The sequence below is a fragment of the Lontra canadensis genome, unplaced genomic scaffold, assembly GCF_010015895.1.
Source record: "Lontra canadensis isolate GAN:19392208 unplaced genomic scaffold, GSC_riverotter_1.0 scaffold12, whole genome shotgun sequence".
In the NCBI taxonomy this organism is placed as follows: domain Eukaryota; kingdom Metazoa; phylum Chordata; class Mammalia; order Carnivora; family Mustelidae; genus Lontra; species Lontra canadensis.
In genome coordinates this window covers 6,391,347-6,411,266 of record NW_022631006.1, presented here as the reverse complement: position 1 = coordinate 6,411,266, position 19,920 = coordinate 6,391,347, and the positions used below count along the sequence as shown (strand labels likewise).

The 19,920-nt window shown below is 56.4% G+C and overlaps 2 protein-coding genes across 6 annotated transcripts; both read right to left on the bottom strand.

The window, feature by feature from the left end:
- Positions 1 to 254: 254 nt before the first annotated feature.
- AP1G2 (adaptor related protein complex 1 subunit gamma 2) lies at positions 255 to 8,790 on the bottom strand. 5 transcript variants are annotated; one of them, XM_032856338.1, is made up of 22 exons: positions 8,685 to 8,790; positions 8,044 to 8,248; positions 7,492 to 7,616; positions 7,211 to 7,352; positions 7,002 to 7,098; positions 6,751 to 6,827; positions 6,538 to 6,633; positions 6,047 to 6,127; positions 5,646 to 5,744; positions 5,417 to 5,472; positions 5,133 to 5,246; positions 4,807 to 4,947; positions 4,668 to 4,722; positions 4,461 to 4,583; positions 3,679 to 3,768; positions 3,465 to 3,592; positions 3,124 to 3,228; positions 2,664 to 2,781; positions 2,447 to 2,582; positions 964 to 1,127; positions 651 to 749; positions 255 to 556 (listed from the first exon to the last, which is right to left on the bottom strand). In XM_032856338.1, the coding sequence occupies exons 2-22, from the start codon at positions 8,245 to 8,247 to the stop codon at positions 455 to 457; spliced, it is 2,352 nt and encodes a 783-aa protein (XP_032712229.1). In that variant the 5' UTR covers position 8,248; positions 8,685 to 8,790; the 3' UTR covers positions 255 to 454. The 5 variants fall into 5 exon arrangements, with proteins under 5 accessions (XP_032712229.1, XP_032712230.1, XP_032712231.1 ...); XM_032856339.1 differs by lacking the exon at positions 3,124 to 3,228; XM_032856340.1 differs by lacking the exons at positions 3,465 to 3,592; positions 4,461 to 4,583; positions 4,668 to 4,722.
- Positions 8,791 to 10,460: 1,670 nt separating this feature from the next.
- Positions 10,461 to 19,093, bottom strand: JPH4 (junctophilin 4). Its single transcript, XM_032856337.1, has 6 exons — positions 18,208 to 19,093; positions 17,129 to 17,679; positions 15,574 to 16,345; positions 12,481 to 12,599; positions 11,631 to 12,163; positions 10,461 to 10,701 (listed from the first exon to the last, which is right to left on the bottom strand). Exons 2-6 carry the CDS (start codon positions 17,505 to 17,507, stop codon positions 10,618 to 10,620), a joined length of 1,887 nt encoding a protein of 628 aa, XP_032712228.1. The 5' UTR covers positions 17,508 to 17,679; positions 18,208 to 19,093; the 3' UTR covers positions 10,461 to 10,617.
- Between the last annotated feature and the right edge of the window lie 827 nt (positions 19,094 to 19,920).

The window sequence follows — 19,920 nt, the reverse complement described above, 5'->3', positions numbered from 1 at the left end:
TAAAATCTTAAAAAAAAAAAAAATCTGGAAGTTCTGTTTCATTTTGCTGCTGTGCCCTACTCTGGACAGATTGTAGAGTGCCTCCTGTGGAAGTTTAGGGGCAAATTTGCTCCCCAACCTGGAGAGGGTAGAAAGAGCCCTTCTTTGTTGAAACAGGTTCCTAAGGCTCAAGGAAAGATACAAACTTCCTGGATAAGAAGACTCTTCCCTTGCTATGATTTGTAAATGTGTTCTATCTCAACTGTACCCAAATATGGCTTTTCCCCTCAGGATTTATTGGACTTTCATTATTTGTGGGAAGTAAGGGGACAGCACCCCCCACCCCACCCCGTTTTTTGCAGAGGCAAATGCAGGACCAGAGCGCCACCTGCTGGTCGCTGGCAGGTAGAGGCGCCAAGTGGCTGAGACCCTGGGGTGTTGGGACACAGGAGGATTTCAGACTGCATGGAGGGTGTTACTGCCATGTCTCCACGGGCAAGTTGTTCACCTCAAAGATCTCCTGAACGGACTGGCCAAAGTGGTTGTAGGTGAGGCGCAGCTTCAGCCTCAAGGGGGCCTAGGAATATGAGAGTGGAGACCAGGGTTAGCATCTGTGATTTCAGTCCCAGGGTCTTATCAACAGGGGGTGGGGTGGGTGCTCCTGAGCTCACCTTGTTAGGATTGAGGATTCTGAGGAGCTGGGTCACGGGAAGGCCACCCTGAGCTGGAACTGTGTCCCCACTGGGGGCCTGGAGCTGCAGCTGGAAACTCTGAACACAGGAGGTTGGGCAGAGCACAGTAAGGCAGATAGCTGGGCTCAGGCAACCCCTCCACACCCAACAGTTTCAAACCCTCTTCCCATAACTCCCCAAGTGCTTGTCTCTGCATTCCCTTCCTGTCTCATTCTTCCTCCCATCCACCTCCCCTACTTCGCCTTTTTTCCTGGAGTGCCCAGGCCACCTCAAATCCTGGTCTTCTACAAACCTTGGGCACAGCAGCCTGGCAGACGAAGTGGGTGACATCAGCCCCTGAGGTGTTGATGGCAGTGACTGTGATTAAGAGCAAAGCAGGGGTTCCAGGGGGTCGAACAAAAGACAGATTCAGCTGCAGTCCTTCACGCTCAAACACTTTGAGATTTGGGATGGAAGCTGGAGTGTGGAAAAAGCAGCAGCTCAGTGTATGGGGAAGATAACAAGCTCATTCATTCATTCAACAGAAATTAAGTGAGTGCCCACTGGGTTCAAGGCAGTGCTGGAGAAGCCAGGTACAAAGTGGACAAGAAGATGAAGTCCCTATTCTGAGCTTATAGTCTAGTGGGCAGGGAAAAACAATAAACAAGAAAACAACTAAGATAATCACAGACTATTTGGTGCTATGAAGAAAATAAACGACATCAGAGTAACTGGGAGGAATAACTTAAATAAGGGCACCTGGGTGGCTCAGTCAGTTAAGCAACTTGCCTACAGCTTGGGTTGTGATCTCAGGGTCCTGGGATCAAACCCCATATCGGGTTCCCTGCTCAGCAGGGAGTCTGCTTCTCTCTCTCCCTCTGCCCCTTCTCCTGTTCATGCGCTCTCCATCTCAAATAAATAAATAAATAAATAAAAAGAGTGGCAGGGGAAGGCATCTGACATTTTAGCTGAGGCCTGAAGAATGAGAATGAGCCAGTCATCTGACATGCTGGGCAAGAATATTCCATGGAGGGACGCCTGGGTGGCTCAGTTGGTTAAGCATCTGCCTTTGGCTCAGGTCATGATCCCAGGGTCCTGGGATCGAGCCCTGCATTGAGCTCTCAGCAGGGAGTCTGCTTCTCCCTCTGCCCCTCAGCCCACTAGTGCTCTCTAGGTCTCTCTCTCAAATAAAGTAAAAAAAAAAAAAAAAAAAAAAGATCATTCCATGTGAAAGGAGCACAAGTTTACCAAGGGCTTCAGGTAAGAGGGTCTGAGGAGCTGAGAGGGCCATGGAGCCGGGAGTGGGGAGTATAGGAGACGGACTGGGAGGCAGCTGGGCCTCATGGGCTAGGGTATGAAGTATCGAACAAAGACAAGGCATTGAGGGGTATCCAGGAGGGAACTGGCATGAGCTAATGAAGCCTTTTATCTATCAAGATGGGGAAGGGATGAGAGGTTCACAGCACGGAGGAGGGCATGTGGACTTCAGTCCTTGGCAAAAAAGGAGAAACAGCCCATTTCCACCCCTCCTTTTCTTTCTTTCTTTCTTTCTTTTTTTTTTTAAGATTTTTTTTTTAAGATTTGTGACAGAGATCACAAATAGGCAGAGAGTCAGGCAGAGAGAGAGGAGGAAGCAGGCTCCCCACTGAGCAGAGAGCCCGATGCAGGGCTTGATCCCAGGACCCTGGGATCAAGACCTGAGCCAAAGGCAGAGGCTTAACCCACTGAGCCACCCAGGAGCCCCATACCCCTACTTTTCTTAAGATGTCTCCTGTCTCCCCTTTACTGAGGCTTACCCGGGGCTGGAGACACACAGGGAAGGTCAAGGAGGTATACTAAAGAGCCTTCTGAGGAGGGTTCCAGAGGAGGTGGGGGCTGGGCAGCCCCAGAAGTGCCATCCAGGAGATCTAACAGATCCAAGAGCTTGGAGGCCTGCGGGAAAGGGCAGAAGGAGCAGGGCTAGGTGTGGAAGTCTGACCAAGTCCTCTTCCCCCAGGGGCTTCCAGCCTCCACCTGCGGCTCTGTGGGGACAAGGGCTGCTTCCGAATGCTGGGCTTCTTTGCTTTCCTTTGCTTCCTCATCCTGGGTACCACCTCGCTCCACAAGAGGAATCTTTTCCAGGATGGCAGCCCTGAGAGGATGGAATATAGGTGTGTCCCTCTGGCTGGACCGTGGGCTTTTCATAAGCAGCATGTGGGAGGACAGGTAAGACTGTGCTGAGCCCCGGGTGCGTGGTGGGTCAGAGTGCCTCCCTGATGTCCTAAGCTGGCACACTGCCGCTGGTTTTCGGATGAGCATGGAGGGCTGGGAGCCACCTTGGCTTCAAGGAACTATGGATGGGAGGCTCTGACTATGGAGGAGGAAGACCACAGGGGACGACAAAACCCTTGTACCCAGAAAGGGGTACCGGGAGAAGTGGCGTGGGGAGAGGGAAGGGGTTGGGTCCTACGCTGTGGCACAGGGACAGTCGCACCTCATGTAGTCATACTTCTGGAAGAGTGCGTTGTACTCGACAGCCCGCTGCTGCAGCTCCACATCCAGGCAGCTCCCGTAGACAGACACCACCTGGCGGATGCGGCTGGGCCACAGGGTGTGTGTGGGTGGGCGGCCCTGCCCCCCAACTCCAGGATGTGACATGGAAGGGAAAGGCCCCACAGAGCAGGAGGACCCCCGCAATACCTGGCTCATAAGGAAGAACCTACGGACTGGGGGACCTGGGGTGTGTGCCTGGAGAGAAACTCTGAAACTGCTGGGCATGGTGAAGGGAATCTATTACTGGAGGCACCAAGAAGAGGGGCCAGGACCCTTTCTTACTTGTTGTCCCCACGGAGCCGGGTGCTGAGCTTCATGAGGGCTGTCAGTGCATAGCCTCTGGTGGCTGGCAGGGACATATGGGACTGCAGCACCTTCTCCAACAGTGCCAACACCTCCTCTTCCTCCACCTTCGCAGGAACAAAGGCCGTAACCGTGGGGCACCTTGTCTCTCCTGCCAAGGCCCTCCTCAGTGTACCTCCGATATTGGCCTCACCTGAAAGGGCTCGGTTTCCTCACAGCTCCCCTCCAGCAGGAGGTCCCCATATTCTCCAATGCACCAGGCTGCCACTTGCACCAGTGGTTGCTGCGTGGGAGAAGAATGATGCTAAGTCAGGTTCTGGGTCCCCTCCCCACTTCCACCACAGTGTCATGACCTTATGCAGTGCAGAGATTGTGGGGTTTGGAGAGGTGGGGAAGGGAAATGTCTCCCATTGAAACAGTTACATAAGAGTTTGTCCACTCTCCTGAGCAACCCAGCTCTGTCCTGGCTCTTGGAGGTCTTCTGCCCTCTGGTGGCCAAGCATCAGAATTACATGGCCTCACCAAAAGGAGCTCAGCAAGAGCCAAGCAAGAGGGTCCCTGCTCTGAGGAAGAGATACGTGGTTTCTGCCCATACTACTTGAGTAATATGGACATGGGAGATAGATAGTGGCTGGCTTCTGTTAATCCACTCAGCATTCAAGGCAGTGGAAACCTGATACACACGGAACGAGCTCGATCTCATTTGATCCTCAACACAGCTCTGAGAGGTAGGCAGGGTAGAGAGTTGAGTACACAGAGCGTTAAGGAGACTTAAATCAGTCATCTGTGGCTGCAGAGCCAGGACAGAAGTTCAGGTATTCTAACTAAAAACAGGGCTCTGTCCTTGGATGTCTCTGCTGAGTAGGTGGCTGTGACCTCCAGGGAAAAGCAGCTGGGCATCAGCTGTAGGGAGCTGGTGGCTCAGGAAGGGCCAGGAGGCTCGGGCAGCCCTGGGTCTGGCGGTGCGAACAGTACTTGGCATATGTCCTCTGCCAGGGCACTGTAGAGGCGGCGCACGGAGTAGGCATGGAGCTCCTGGGCACCCCCAATCAGCTGGGTCAGGTTGGCCACTGCATCATCCCGTACATGGGTGCCTGCCTGGAGGGGATGAATGAGGCCCAGGGTTCAGGGCAGTGAACCCTGCCCACTCCCTCCCAGCTCTTAGATCAGTCCCTGCCTCACCGTTGTCAGCACACGCAGGATGGTATCTATATGCCACCGCTTGGTTGGGGCAAACCTAGGGGACATAGGCCTCTTCAGCCCTCATATTGACCCTCCCCAGATTCTATCATCTCTGCCTCCTGGGCACCTGTCTCCTCACCTCTCTGCTGCCAGCAGGATGCCTGAGGCACAGTCGGCCCGCAGATCAGGGGGGCAGGATTCCAGAAAGCTCTGCAGCTCTTGCGTCATGGCTCGCACATTGGAGCTATTCACCAGAGCCAGACTCAGTTCCAGGGCCCGCCTGGCAGGAGAAAGAGGTTGTTGATACAGGGTAGCCAGGTCACCCTGAGCTATGCCTCAGGCCCTCCCTTCCCCAGGCACCTGTCTCCTTAATTCCTCTACTTCAGTGGCTCTGACCTGGTCCAGGTCTTGGCTACCAGGGACTGGGCCTTCTGCCCTGCCCTCTTATTGCTCCGTCCTACTCACCGGCTAAGGGAGGCGTCAGGTTCCCGCAGACACTCCACCACAGTGGGCCGGTGCCGCTGCACAGCACTATGGTCAGACTGCACCACACGCAGCAACGACGTCAGCGCCACATACCTGCCAGAGTGGGAGAGGGCCCATCACACCATGCTCCTCAGCCCCCTCCCTGCCCCATCCTGCTCTGAGTCCTGGAATAAGAGGCATATAAATCAGGAGGCACTGGAAGGAGGAGGGCTGAGGGCCAGGGGCTCAGTGGCACAGGCTGGCCAGACACCCGGGACGATTACCTAATGTTCTTGTCACTGTTGAGCAGAAAGCGGCCGAGAATGTTGACAGCCAGGACCTATGGGAGGCAAAGGTTGAGGACAGTCAGGGAAGGAACAACATGCTCATGAAGGAGCGCGGGCAGTAGGGCAGAGGATCGTGGGTGTGGAGGAGAAACCAGTGAGTAGGACCTGTCTGCCTGGCTGGGGTTGGTGGGTGGGGCCGCAGTGGGAGAGGCATATGGGGTGATACCCGGAGGCCGGCTACAGAGCGGATGTCCATGATGGTCAGCACTGTCTCAAATAGGACTGCGTTGCCCGCATTTCGGCTGGTGTCTGTGTTAGTGGCCACCTGAGTAGATGAGAGAGAAAATCCAACTAGAAGGGGCTCTGTCCTCTCCTCAGGTCTCTGGAAGGTACCCACCATGTCATCCCTTCATTATCTAACAAAGTTCCCCGAACCCCCACGATGTGCTGGGGGGTACCACTCTGAGACAGACTGTGTCCCCATCCTCACAGAGATCATAGTCTGCAGGGAAATGGCAACGTGATTATATGGCTACCATGGGGGTGGATGATCATGTGAGGGATGCCTGGGGCCAGTACGATCTCAGAGCCACACCCCTAAGCAAAGCTCACTCTCCAGACCCCCACCTGGGCCAGCAAGTCATTCATTGTCTCACTGCTTTCTTCATGGTTCCGGCCCAGGATCCGAAGCAGACGAAGTATCTGGACCTGAGATGGGTTAAAGATCGAAAGGTGGAGGGGTTCAAAGGGTTAAGAGTCGGGCTGAAGAGAAGAATCCAGCACTGAAGAAAGTATTGTGAGGGGCCTGGCTGGTTTCCTAGATCTTCCCTGCCCCTTCCCCTGCCCGGGTCCCTTGGGTCCTGGGAGATCAGAGGCACACGAAGCCAGGGGATTTGGAGATGGGCATTTTGTTGTTGTTGTTGTTACCAAACTGGATTTCTGATCTTTAGGCATCCCCCACTTCCCAGACTGGTCTTGGAATTACCTGTGCAATCCTGTGCTTGCCACCCTCCTGAGACACTCATTGACCCAGAATGTTCTCCGGGAGGTGGCCTCGAGCCACTGGGTTACTGCTAAGCCCTTTGCTCAAGGGACACAGCAGGACAGGGTCAGCCCACCTGCAGAAAGGGGTCGCTGACTCCAGATATACTGTGCTCTGCGGAGTATCCTGACGTCACCAGAGTCCAGAGGATCTGCACCAGCTGGGGCACCACCTGGAGGGAGGGCACAGCCTTACTGGGCATTCTGCCTAATCCTCTCAACCTTCAACCCCATTCCAACCCCATGGCCCCTCTTTTCCTGGCCCAGGGGCGCCCCTTCCACCAGCCCACCTTTCGAAAGTGCTTGAGGGCTGCAGGGCTTCGTTCACAGAGCTCCGTGATCAGCGTGATGGTGCCCAGCAGGACGCCTGGTGTTGAGGGGGGTAGTGAATGGTGGGCCAGGGGCACAGGAGAGTCTACTGCGTGTGTGTGTTCATGTGCATATGCTACCCTGCCCCTGGGGGCTGGTGTTCCCGTCCCATTTTTTCACTTCTGTCCACACCCAGAAGTAAGGCAGGGGATGGGGAACCCCATGGCCTTACCGTGGTGGCGTTCATGAAGCAGTTGGGCACAGGGTGGGAGGAAGATGTTGGAGAGCTCGGGGACCTTCCGGATCATGTGCACGGCGGTCAGAACAGCCTGCAGAGATCAAGGGGCTCAGAAAGGGGCAGGGGGTGCCAGGATGGACCTAACCACCTTTAACATGTGGCAAATAGAACAGTTTCCTGTGCCTAGAGTCCTGCCATCTCACCTTCTTGCGCACATAGGGGCCTGGCTGCAGGAGCAGTTTCTCCACCTCAGTGGCCAGGTCCCGGCACATGTCAGCAGAGCCCACAGTGCTCAGAGTGCACAGGGCCAGGCCTTGTACTGCCTGAATCCCCTGGCTCAGGTCACTGCAGAGTCGGGAGGGTGGTCAGTCAAGGTCGGAGAAATCCATCCTTCCCAGTACCTGCATCAGGCAGCCCCCTGGGATTTCCCAGTTCCCCACTCTCCCAGCTCCCTGATTCCAAGTGCTTCCCAGAACCCTCTCACTTCTTGATGCTGTTGGTAATGAGCAGGTGGGCATCCTGCCTCTCATCCAGCAGAAGCATGGCCCCCAGGTAGCCCACCCTCTTGTCTGTGAATCTGGGGGAGGCGATCAGTTTCAGGCACTCCATCTACAGGGAAGGGGGCAGACCAGGAAGGGGCAGGGGTGAAATTCGAGGCACTAACATCCCTTCTCTATCTTCTTTACCCCCAGATTAATTTACTGTAGCACCATTTCCCATCATCCTCCTTCAACCAAGGAAAAAGCTTAGGAAATTCAAAGTTAGTGGGTAGTTTCAAGGAACCAGGAGTCGAGGAGGATGGGAGAGAAAAGGAGGTGGCTTGAATGGGGCTGGCCAGAGAATGAAGGGTTCAGTCCAGCTTATGACCTACAGGGGTTATAATGGGGAAGGAGTTTAGCGGTGCATGCTGTGAGAAGGAAGGGCTCAGAAACTTTGTAGAATAAAAAAATCAGGGCACAGGTAGGTGAGGATGTCCAAAACCCTGCCCCTCAGCCTTCCTCATCAAACTCAGAAGGGAGGTGTCCCGGCCTGGTACCTGTCCAAAGTGGGCGGGGTAGCCCAACATGTGAACGTAGAGCAGTTTGGCAAGCTGGCGGTGCCTGTACAGAGGGTCCCCATCGCGGAAGGAGGCGCGGATGTGGGCGCACTCCTTCTGGATCACCTCCCGCTCCTGGGCCTGGGTCTTGGCCCCACGAATTTCCTCGATTAGATCTTGAAGCTTCAAGGAAGGCACCACCATCCTGAGGGGGCAGAGCCCGTTAATGGAGAGGGTTTTGAACCTCTCGGGCTGGGAGTGCCTGGCCTTCCAGCCCAGACTCGCCCTGTATCAAGATCCTGAAGGACCGGGACCCGCAGCTACCCTAAAACCGAGCCCACATTTACCTTTCCCCACATGGGTTTACCAAATTCCGCCCCCTCGTCACAGCGGGAGGAGAGCCCCACTACGCATGCGTCCCCGCCCCACCAAGCGCCCGTTCAGACGGAGCATGCGCCAGAACCCCGCCTATTCCCCAACACCCCACCATCCTCCGGCCCCACCTGGTTTCCCATCCCTAGCTCGTCCATTGCTTTCCTTCCGGGGTCCTGCGCTACCTCTTCCGCGGGATTCCCCCCCAAGGTCACACCTCAGGCGGCCTCAGCTTCACACCAGGACGCCACCCCCACCGACAGCCTCACCTGGCTGGTCTCAACTCAGCTCCTCTCCCCCCAGCGCTTCCTGGTACCGGGCCCGACGGGGGTTGGTCCTTCTCCTAGTCCTTCCCTCTTCCCGCCCCCGTCACGGGACCCCGCCCCCTCCTGGGCTGCCCGGCTGAGCCGTCTAGAATCCTCTGACCGCAGGCTTTGGAGTTGAGGGCAAGGAGCTCTTTGGGAGGCAAGACTGCATAGCAGACTTGGGATTCTCCCAGAGGCCTCTTTGTACATTCTCACCACCCGAAGAGCCTCAAGAGACCTTGGGTTTGAAGCCATCGCACCCCAAAGGAGATGACAATCCCCCCCCTTTTTTGAACTTTTTTATTAATATATTTTTTTTTTTTGTTAAATTTCTTTGTATTTTTTTTTTTTCCTGCAAGACTTGGTGTTGGCGGCACTGTTGTAGTTTAACTTCAATCCCAAATTCCATGAAATAGAAATCAGAAGTAAAGGTTTAGAGGGGAGGGAGGGAGGCAGGCCAAGGAGTAAACAGAGTTTGACTAGAAAAAAAGAAGAGGGTATGTGTGATGGGCATTCCCAGGCAAGGCCATTCCTTGAGGGAGGGGATTGGCAGGCAGCTCTCGTCTGCCTCATGCAGGGGAGGGAGGAAAGATCCCCTGGGGACCCTACAGAGGGGTCCCCCTCTTCCTAGGGCTTCCTGCCCCCAGGGGAAAGCTATTAACAGGGATCAGCCACAACCTCAAACAGGGCTCTCCACCCACCTCTCACCCTGCTTTGACTCCCACCTCTGCCCTGCCTGGAAAGTGTGTGAGAGATTGGCTTCCTTTGATCCCTCTTTCTGTTGTTTTCCCATTTCACAAGATTCGGATATGACGGGGGAAGGGATATAATCCACTTAGAGACTACTAAACTTGTTACAGCTTCTGCCGCTCTGTGAGTTCCTGTTATCTAGGCTGGTTGTGTTCCCCGAAATGCCCCTCCCACCCCCGCTCCACAACTGCCAGAGTTGGGGAGTGGGGTCCTAGCTCAAGTGCCTCTAACCCTCTGTGGCAGAAATATCTTCTTCAGGCCCCTTAGAAATCTAATCAAAGGCCACAGGTGAGTCCAGACCAACCAAATAAACTTTTAGGGGGAGAGAGGGGGGTGGGAGAGGTCAGTGGGTAGACATGACTGCATTGGACGATTTCTTTCCTTTACACATTGCTTTTGACAAGATATGCCACCCGGGGCATAGGGTGGGGGTTGGATGAGGGGCTGGCGGTTGAGGAAAGGAAGAGGGAGATCTTAGGGAGTCATTCTACTTTTTGTCTCCCTTATCTCCTTCAGGGAAGGATAAAGTTAGGCAAGAACCTAGCTCAGTGCTTGGAGGTGAGATAGGCTCCTCCAAGGTCATAGATGGAGGCTATACCTTCTCCAGCTCCTTCACTAGGCCTCGCAGGGACACCAGGCCCCTTGGGTCAGGGAGCCACAGCAGCTCAGCCAGTGCCTTGCCCAGTATACAGTTATCCCTTCTCCATTTTCTTCTTCCTTTCCACTCAGCTTCTAGGAGACTCCTCGGGACACCAAACCCCCACCCTCATTGAAGTTCAGGTCTAAAGAAAAGGCAGGGAAGACAGGGGGCAATGGTCTGACTTAGATTTGTGTGTCTCAGAGAAGAGAGCGACTCTGAGCAAGAAAAGCCCTTCATATGTAAACAATCTAGAGAGAGAGGTGGGGTGGGGGGGTGGGGGAGGGAGTGAAGAAGACAGAGACAGAGTCAGAATAAATGAGAGAATCGGAAAGGAAAGCTGGAAAGAAAAAGCCAAAGACAAAACCAAAGGGGGACAGAAAAGAAAGGGAAGGAAGAAGAGAAAGAAAGATAGGAGATAAAAACAACCAGGAGGAGGAAAAGAGAAAAAGGCAGGTCAAAGAAGTGAAGAGGCAGCAACCGAAGCCAGAACTAGGCTGGGCCGGAGCCTCAGGTGAGGAGCTGGGAGAACAGGAACGCCAGGCTGAGGTCCAGGAGGGCCACGGCTCCCACCACCAGGGGGTTGGCAGCTCCCTAGAGAGACAGTGGGGAAAGACAGTCTCAGTCCCTGAGGACCATATCCAGCGACAGGTCCCACCTTCCTGCCCTGGCAGAGATGGCAAAGCTGAAGGGTCCCAGGCACCTCTCCTCAAAGGTCAGAGCAGGGGCATCTCCAACCTTTTTCAGATTGCAAAAACACCTCTCTTCTCCCAGGCAGGGCCCCTCCTTCCCTCTGGCTCCCTCAAGTCAGGAACAGCCCTTTCTCCCCCTCCCTCCACTCCCCTCCCACTAGCATGTCACGTGGCCCAGGCAGAAGGTGCCTGGCCTTAGTAGCAGACGTTGGCAGCAGCAGTCGGTACTGCAGTAAAGCAGAGAGGGATGAAGGGGTGAGGATGTGGTTGCTAGGAAACAGGAGAAGGCCTGGAGTCCAATCAGAGTACAGGGTTCTGGGAAAACTCCACCCCTCCCAGTTTTCTGCCTCCTTTCCCATTTCCCTTCTTCCCAGGAGAGGGAGGGAGAGTCAGGGTAGGGAGGGAACAAGCTTTTCCTTTTTTATTTCTGGGCACCAAAGAGACAAAGTGTGGAGGTGGGGGTGGGGGTGGAGTAGGAAACCAAGAGCTGGAAATTATATGGAAGGAGAACAGTGAAAGATGCTTTGGCTCTCCCGTTCCTTATTGGTAACCTTGGGCAAATTACTTTAAGTGCTCTGGGCCTCAGTTCCCTCATCTGTCAAATGAGGGAGCTGGAGATGAGGGTCTCCAAGGTTGCTTGCAGCTCACAAATTCCCTATTTTTTTTTTTTTTTTTTTTTTTTTTGGTGGGATATGGTCCAAGAGTGTGCAGGAAGAAAGGAAGCGGAGTCCAAATCAGAGCCCCTGAAGGGATCAGAGAGGTCTGGAAATGATGAGAGGCAAGGCTTTGAGGAGAAAAGGGGCCACAAAGTGGGAACGGAGGGCAGCTCACCGGCTGGGCGGGCCTCTCGGTTGCAGCAGGCTCCTCAAGCTCTTCCGTCAGGCACCCGGCCTCGGGACCCCTCGAGGCTGGGTCCCTCAGGACCGGCATGGCCATGGGCTCAGGCTCTGAGCCCCCTGGGGCTCTCAGCTGGGGCAAGGGCTCTTCGTCTTCCCCTTCCTCCTCTCGAAGACTTCCGGAGCTGTCGCTGCAGCCTCCAAGAAGTGGGGAACCGTCTCTGGGTCCGGGCCCCTGCATCCCAGCCTCGTCCTCGGCCTCATAGCCAGCTAGTTCCTCTGACTGTTCACCAGGGCCCCCCCACTCCTCAGGCCAAGCTTTGGGGCTGGAGAAGGGACCCCGGTCCCCTCCAGGAGGCAGTGGGCTCCGGCGGGCAGGGGGTCGCCAGGGTTGGCGGGAGGAGGCAGGACTGCTGGGCAGTTCAGGGGAGCCCTCTGAGGGGGTCAGTCCATTCTCGTATACCCCAGGGCTGTCCTCATCCAAGGGTTCTGTGTCGGAGCCTTCTGAGTCCTGCCTGGGTCTGCGGCCTGTGGCAGGGATAGCTAAGAATCAGAGGGGCCTAATGGCCTTGGGCAGCAAAAGCTAGAGCTTTAGTTCACTGCCTGGGCACCTCCCAGGCTTACGGTCTCTCATAGCCAGACCCCAGGCCCCAGATCCCGAGTCCTCATTACCCTATTTTATAAATTCCCAGTGCCACTGCCCCAAACAACTGGGTCTGGCCCCCCACCCTCATCCCCTTGGATCCTCATACCTTGGATTTTTCCATCCCCAGTCCTCTGCAGGGACTTCCTCCCCTTCCCTTGCCCCTGAGCCCCTCCAGCTCCCCGGGCCACCCACACCTCACCTGGGGCCTCTAACATAGGTTGCAGGTCCTGGGCTATCAGTTTGGCCATTCGAGCTGCCTCCACAGCCTTCTCGGCGACACTGCTGGCTGCCACTGCCTTTAGAAGGGCATCTGCCGCCCTGCCGGGGTCCAGGGACAGGAACTTAGCAGACCTGCTCAGATGCTCCAGCCCCCTGGTCCACGTCCCCACCACATCATGTCCTCTGGATGGGAGCTCATCTCTGGAGTACTCAGTCTTGCTCACGCACTGCCTGCTGCTCCCCTCCCTGGCCTGGCAGGGCAGCAGGCCTCTGCTTTCCACCCATAGACCTGGGCTGTGCCTGCTCTCATCACACTCCCCTGCTCCTCTCACACCTGCCATCATCATGTCCTGTAGTAACACTTCCCTTCCTCCAGCCACAGCCACCGGCTGCCCTCCACTCCTTCCCAGGGATAGATGAGACCTCACGCTCTTAGCACACCTCTCTACAGTAGCACCTGCTTGGGTCTTCCCAGCAGCTTCCCCCTCCCTGCCCCCCTTGTTCTGGGCCACTGGCTCCCTGTGCCTGGAGCTTTGCCTCCTTCCCCATCATCACTGCTAACCCTCCTAATGTAACCCTGCCCCTTCCCTGCACCTGACATGACAGATTAACAGGCTGTTTTCCTTTAGCCTCTTCTGTTGCCACACTGTTCTTGCCCCTAGGTCACTGCCCCTGCCTCCCTGGACCATCACATCCTTTCTGAGCTCTGGATTTGGGGTAAGCATGAGTCCCACCTTTCTGCTCTTTCTACTCCCTATCCAAGGCACCGTGAATTTCTCACCGTTGTGATTATCTCTTCCAAGGAAAATCTTAGCTTCCTTCCCTTCCACATGTCCCTCCCATTGTGCCCTGCTCCCTGGGTACAGGCAGCCTTGAAGCATTATTGGTCCTTTCCCCACAGTGGTTTCCCAGTTCTCCCTCTAATGTCAGATGCTTCCTCAGTTTCCCTTCTGTCTCACCCTCTGCTGTTAATCGCAGACGTCCCATGGTCATTCAATGAGTTCTGTCATACTGACTGAAGGTGACGCACAAAGAGGCAGAGGTAAACGTAATCAGTTACACTTGGGCTTAAATGGATCAAGACCCCACTCCTGGCCCCAGGCTTGTTTTATCTGGCTTAGGAAGGCAGTCTGGGTACCAGGGGAGGGAGAAGGGTGGTGATGTTCACTGTAGTCTTAAGCCTACCCTCTCTTTATGTACCTTGGGAGATATGGTCAGCCACCTCCCCTCAAACCCGCTGGGTGAAGGACTTTTAGAGCCTGTTTGCAGGGACCTCAGATAACCCTGTTCTTCTCCCTTTGCACTGCCAGACTGTATATGACTAGCCTTGCCCTGAAACTAAACTGGTCTCAGGGTTTAGGGTGAAGGATGACGATCAAAGTCTTGGGTTACATGGAGTTCTGTCGGCAGCCAAAAACTGCAACACTGACAAGAGGCTGTGTTTTTGGGTTTGGAGGGTGTAGATGAGCAAGTCCTAGGCAGAAGACCCAGTCATCAGGCCAGGCTCAGGCTACCTGGCAGGGGCACCTGCTGCTGAGGCTCTGCTGTTTCCATGGCAGCTGGCAACCAATCAGGTTTGCCAGGCCTGTTGCTGGGGAGACCAACCAGCCTCCTCCCACTGACTGATCTTTCAGCTACTGAGATCAGTTTTTCCTGCCCCTGCCTGTTCCTCATCTAGACTAAAGTGCTCCCTGGTGCCCTGCCCTCCCTCTTCCCTGGCTTAAGGCCCAGACTCTAACCACCTAGACACCTAGATGTAGCTACAGATAGACACCTCTGGCTCAGGCATCTACTTTGGGTATGACACATTCCTACACGGACACCTTGGTCAGCCCTTATACAAATTCCCTGAAGCATATTTGGACGTATCTTGGCCTCTGATCCTGTGAAACAGTTCCAAATTTAAACAAAATGCTTCCACTGTACCCTCCCTTTTAAAGAAAATGCAACATACAAAATTCACATGTATGAGTTGTATAAATCAGAGGTCTGAGAACCTCATTACAGATGGGTTTTTGGCTTTTAGATTTGTGCTATCTAATCCAGCACTTAAAATGTGACTAGTCTGATCTGAAATGATGCGCTATAAATATGAAGTACACTAGATTTCAAAGACTTAGTAAAAAAGGGGGGAATGTAAAGTCTCTCATTAGTAATTTTATGTTGGTTATAGGTTAAAAAGATCAAATTTTGGATATATACTTGGTTTAAATAAAGATGTTACTATTTATGGGGCACCTGGCTGGCTCACTCAGCAAAGTGTGGGACTCTTGATCCCAGGGTTGCTTGAGTTCCAGCCCCATGTTGGGCCTAGAGCTTACTTTAAAAATATGTAATAATTAAAATCATTTATTTTTTAATTTTTTTACATGGCTACTAGATTAAAAATTACATATTTGGCTTCTATTATATTCCTACTGCACAGTGCTGCTTTACATAATAAGATAATGCATGGACATGTAATCTGATTTATGGAGAGAAAATTTCATTTACAGGTGAGCCTCCTCCCCTCAAACCTTTCCCAGTTAGTTGGGTAAAGGGAGGCAGAGGAGACAAAGCTAAGAGGCTCTCCTCTCAGGTGAATAGGTCAGCTGTACAAATTAGATCTACCCAAGGCTGGAGGCTGAGATAACATCAGTCTATGGGCAAGCAGGGAGGTGGCTAGGAACGCACATTCCCTGTCTCTCTGCCCAGGGTTGCTGCTCCCAGCTGCAAGAGGAACACTGGGGACAGGTTTCTGAGCCTGTACAAGCCAGCGCTCCTTGCTACTCCCACACACAATAATGACACACATCCCCACAAAAGACACCAAGACACACTTATAGTCTAACACGGCTTCCCTCAAATACCCAGCCACCCACAGTTACACCCACATCCACCTGTAGCCTCAGATATAAACACTCCAAATACCCAGGGCTACAACTGCTCGGCCTCGGGCCTGCTCTCCCCTACCAGGCCCCAGGCCTTTGGTCGTGGTCCTCCTGTAGGCACTACCTACGCCCCCCAACCCCCAGCTGTCCCCAGGGTACCTTCTCCACTTAGCCCAGCTTTGGCCTCTGCAGCGGATGCCCACCTGGCAGCGGCGATCTCCTGGCGCTGGCGGGCAGCACTCACGGCTCGACGGGCGCCTTCGACAGCCCTGTCCACCTTCTCCTTGACTTTGCCCCGGCGAAGGGCCAGAGGCAGGAGGCTGCGCACACGCCCCCCGTGCACCAGCCGGTTGCGCTTGTACTTGCCCTCCTCGCGGGAGCCGTCCGGGCGGGTGGTGCGTCCATAGCCGTGCCGCCGGTTGCCCAGCCACTCGCCCTCATAGCGCAGCCCATTGGAGCGCTGGCTCACGCCGAAGCCGCTGCGCCGGTCGGCGCGCCATTCGCCCGCATACACCTCGGTGGCAGAGCCCTCGATGAGGGCGGGCGGGACTGGGGCCGGGGGCCCGCTGGCCTCGGAGCCCGGGGGTCCTGTGCTGCCCACCTCGCTGCTCACCTCGCTGCGCAGGGAGCCTCGCTTGCTGCCCAAGGAGCTGCGGCGCCCGCCCGCCCGGAGCCCGCTGAGCAGCAGCGAACGGCGGAAGAACCCGCCGGCTGCGGGGGTGCGCTTTCGGGAGGACGCGCCGTCAGCGTCCCCCGGCCCGGCCAGCACGAAGCCTCCCCGGGAGCCCGAGGCCGGGCTGCCTCCCTCGTCGCCCGGCAGGGGCAGGGGCGGGGGCGGTGTCGGGGGGTCGCTGTGGCCAGAGTCCAGGGAGGTGCGGCGGGGAGAGCGCAGCAGCGCCGCCTGATGGTAGGGCACACTCTGGCGCACCCCGTAGCCGTGGCGCTTCCCGGCCTGCCACTGGCCCTGGTAGGTGCCTGCGGGCGGGGTAGGACGGGGAGAAAGGGTCAGGACCCGCTGCTTCCTGCACCCTCGGCCCCAAGCACCCCTGGAGGCCTACGAGTCGGGAAGGTGAGGTGGGGCAGTTAGCGTGGAGGTTGAGGAAGAGCACTAAGAGCCGGGACGGGCCAGGTTGGGTCAGAAGGTGTGGAAGGGCGGAGTGAAGGCCGACAGATAGCAGGAGATCTGTGGGTTTGGGGCGTGCAGGTAGACAAGGGAAAGGGGGAGGGACAGGCAGACTGGGGTGTGTAAAGGACAGATAGTCCAGAGGGTGTGAGGGACAGGCTGACGGGGTGTTTAAGATAGTCATGTGACAATCAGGGCGATGAGGGGCAAGCTGACTGAGGAAATGTGAGGGGACAGCAAAGCAAAGGTGTTAGGGACAGGCGGGTGGGGGGAGAGGGGGTGGTGTGGGACAGACAGAGAGGAGGGTTGGAACGGACAAGCAGATGTGGGGGTGAGCGTCAGGTAGACGGGGGTTGTGAGGGGACAGGCAGATAGGGAGGGGATGAGGGCAGGCCGACTGCAGACCCGGGAGAGGGAGAAGCGGGCAGGGGCCAGAGCGCTGAGGAAGACGTGTGCGATGGGAGGAGAGGGCGGCAGGATGGGCGCAGGGGGCGCATATGGGTGGGGGAAGGCGTACAGAACAGCGGGGCGGGGGGAAGGGGGCAGATGGCGGGGAAGGCGGACTCGGGACAGGCGGACGGGGAGGCGCACGCGGACGAGCAGGCAGACAGACAGTAGTGGGCCGGGCCCCGCACCTCCGTCGGAGTAGGTCTCGGTGCCGTAGCCGTCCTGGAAGCCGTCCTTCCAGAGCCCGGCGTAGCGCAGGCCCGACACGCTCTCCCACACGCCGCTGCGCCCCTTCAGCCCGCCCAGCCACTCGCCGCGGTACGTCCAGCGGCTCTTGCGCTCCACGCCCAGCCCTTCGCGCTTGCCCTGCTGCCAGTGGCCCTGGTAGCTGTGTCCGCCGGGCCCCGTGAAGACGCCCAGTGACTCGAAGCCGTGCGCCCAGCAGCCGCTGTACTCGCCCTGGGCGCCGGGCCCCGTGCACACGCCGTAGCCATGTGCCCGCCCCGCCTCCCAGCCCCCCACGTAGCAGCCCCCGTCGTCAAAGTCGAACTTGCCCCCGGGGGACATGCATGTAGTTGGCGCGGCCTCAGCCCCCTGGCGGCTCAGCGCATCCTGGGGCTGGAGAGCCGGCTGGGGGCCTGCAAGCCGGGCGAGGCCTGGGGGCGGGGGCAGTTAGACCGGGGCCGGGCGGGGGGGGCCCCAGCGCGGGCTGGCAGGGCCGGACCCTCATCCTGAGTGGCTGCGGAGAAAGAGGGGGGAAGTGGCGAGCGATGCCCCTCCTCTTTGCCCGCCGCTCCCTGGCCCAGTGGCTCTGGGGCATCAGCACCGCCCCCCAACCCCCCACCCTTCGGCAGCGTCTTCCAGCAGCTCCTAAGCTTTGTAGGCATGGGGGCTCCCCCACCCCTCCGTCTTTGTAGAGGGCCCCTCCCAGGACTTGGGTCCCCAACCCCAAGCGGTAGCCCCGCTTCTCCAGCATAGAACCCCGAAGTGTCGAGTGTGGATGGCAGTTGCTGGCACGGGGGTGGGGGGGGTCCTGAGAGGGGGCTGGGCAGAGTCGTAGGCCACCCGTTCCTCTGGCTGCTGTCAGGACCTGTCTGCCCGGTTCACCCCGGGCAAGGTGGTGGGGGTTGAAAATGTAAGGGGGGGATCGGAGCAAGGTGGGCAGTGGGTTTGGTGGGGGAAAGGATGGGGATGGAGGAGGCTCTGCAGGGAAAAGGCGAGGGTGGGGATGGGCAGACAGGCGGAAGGGAGGGGGCAGGTTACTCACCATGTGGGCTGGGGCTCAGGCTGCCTCCCAGGCACAGCATCCATGGCCGGGTACCTCCACTCCCACCTCGTCCCGACAAGCCAAAGCCCCCTCCCCTTCCGGAGAGACTGCTCCTACCCAGGGAGCGAAGGTGGGAGAGCCGCGAGTCCCCTCTCTCCCCAGCTGGAGGAGCAGGCGGTGGGGGTGGGGGGCGAGGTAGTGGCAGGGGTGGGGGGGGAATGAGAATAGTGGAGGGGAAAAAAATCTGCCTTGGATGGAGATAGGGATGAGGAACTGGGAACTGGATGGGAAGGGAGAGGGGGCTATGAAAAGGGGGTGTTTTATTATTTTTTTCCTCCTTATGGTTGGGAGAGGAAAAAAAAAATCAAAATTCCGATTCCATCCCAGCACAAATCAATGTTTGCTCCATCCCAGCATCACGGGGGAGGCTGGGCCAGGCAGATTTAAAGGGGCAGGGAGAAGAGAGAGGAAGAGAGGGTGGGGAGAGGAGAGGAAGAAGATACAGTGGCGATGTTAGCAATTGGGGGTGGGTGCCCAGGCTGGAAAAGATGGGTGCCGGCTAAATCTGAGGTGAGGGAGGAGGCAGGTATAGGGGAGAATGAGAAGCACAGAGACCCCCAGGGTGGAAAGAAATCCTGGGATGCCGGCGGGGAGTGGGGTGAGACCGAGGGTGGGGGGGAGAGAGGGGAGGGGAGCAGAGCCAGAGGGAGGAGACTGAGCTGAAGATGGGGAGGCTGGGGGAGGCCGAATCCTGGCGGGGGAGGAGAGATGCAGGCGAGGCCGGGAAAGGGCGAGAGGAATACAAAGAAAGAGGTGCTGGGTGAGACCTAAGGAGGGGGAGATGCCTCCGGAGAAGGAGGGAGGGGGGAGACCCATTCTAGGGCTTCTGAGGGTTGGCAAGGAGGAGAGAAGCAGGGGAGGAGGAGAGGGGGAAAGAAGTAGATAGAGTGGGAGTGAATAAGGGTTGTAAGTGAGAGAGAAAAAGCACTGCACAGGGAAGGGCTGGCATGGGCATAGAAATCCAGGCAGGAAGAGCCCAAACAGAGGCAGGACAGCCGGAAGTGGTGTTCGTGGGGCTCCAGGGAGAAGGATGAACCTGCCAGCTGCTTGGACTGAAGCCAGGAAGCCTTTGGGCACCTGTCCACCAAGTCCGCTGTCCTCCCTAAGTAACCACTGCAGGGAGATCAGAAGCCTCCCTTACTTGCGCTTTCTGATGAACCTTGAAATGGGGCCCTGCAAGAAGCCTGGCCCCACTAGTGCTTATCTAGAACCCCCATCAACTATTTCTCCCTGGGTTGTCCCTCTGAAGGGGAAGGGGTGGCATGAGGGGTGTATTGTTTCTGAATGGAGAATAGGGGGTCATGCTTGGTAGTGCCATGAAGACGCTGGGACTTTGGAGCCTTTTGCAAACCTAGAAGCTAAGACACATAGACATGTTGGGGTGGACCCTTATTGTAGCAAAGCCCCCTTTAGCCTACCACTCTCCAACTACTCATGAGAGGGGCAGCACACCCTGGGCCTTATTGTTTACAGACAGAAGTAGGCACATACTGTCTTCCCTGCCCCTCAGCTTACTTGCTGAGATGATGCATCTATCCCACTCCTAAGCATTTAGGAGGGAAGACCCTGTCCAGTTACATACAATGGGGTAAATAGATGTACTCAATTGCTTTCATTTTTTTTTGCAGTCTAATTCACTCCATTTTACAAAAA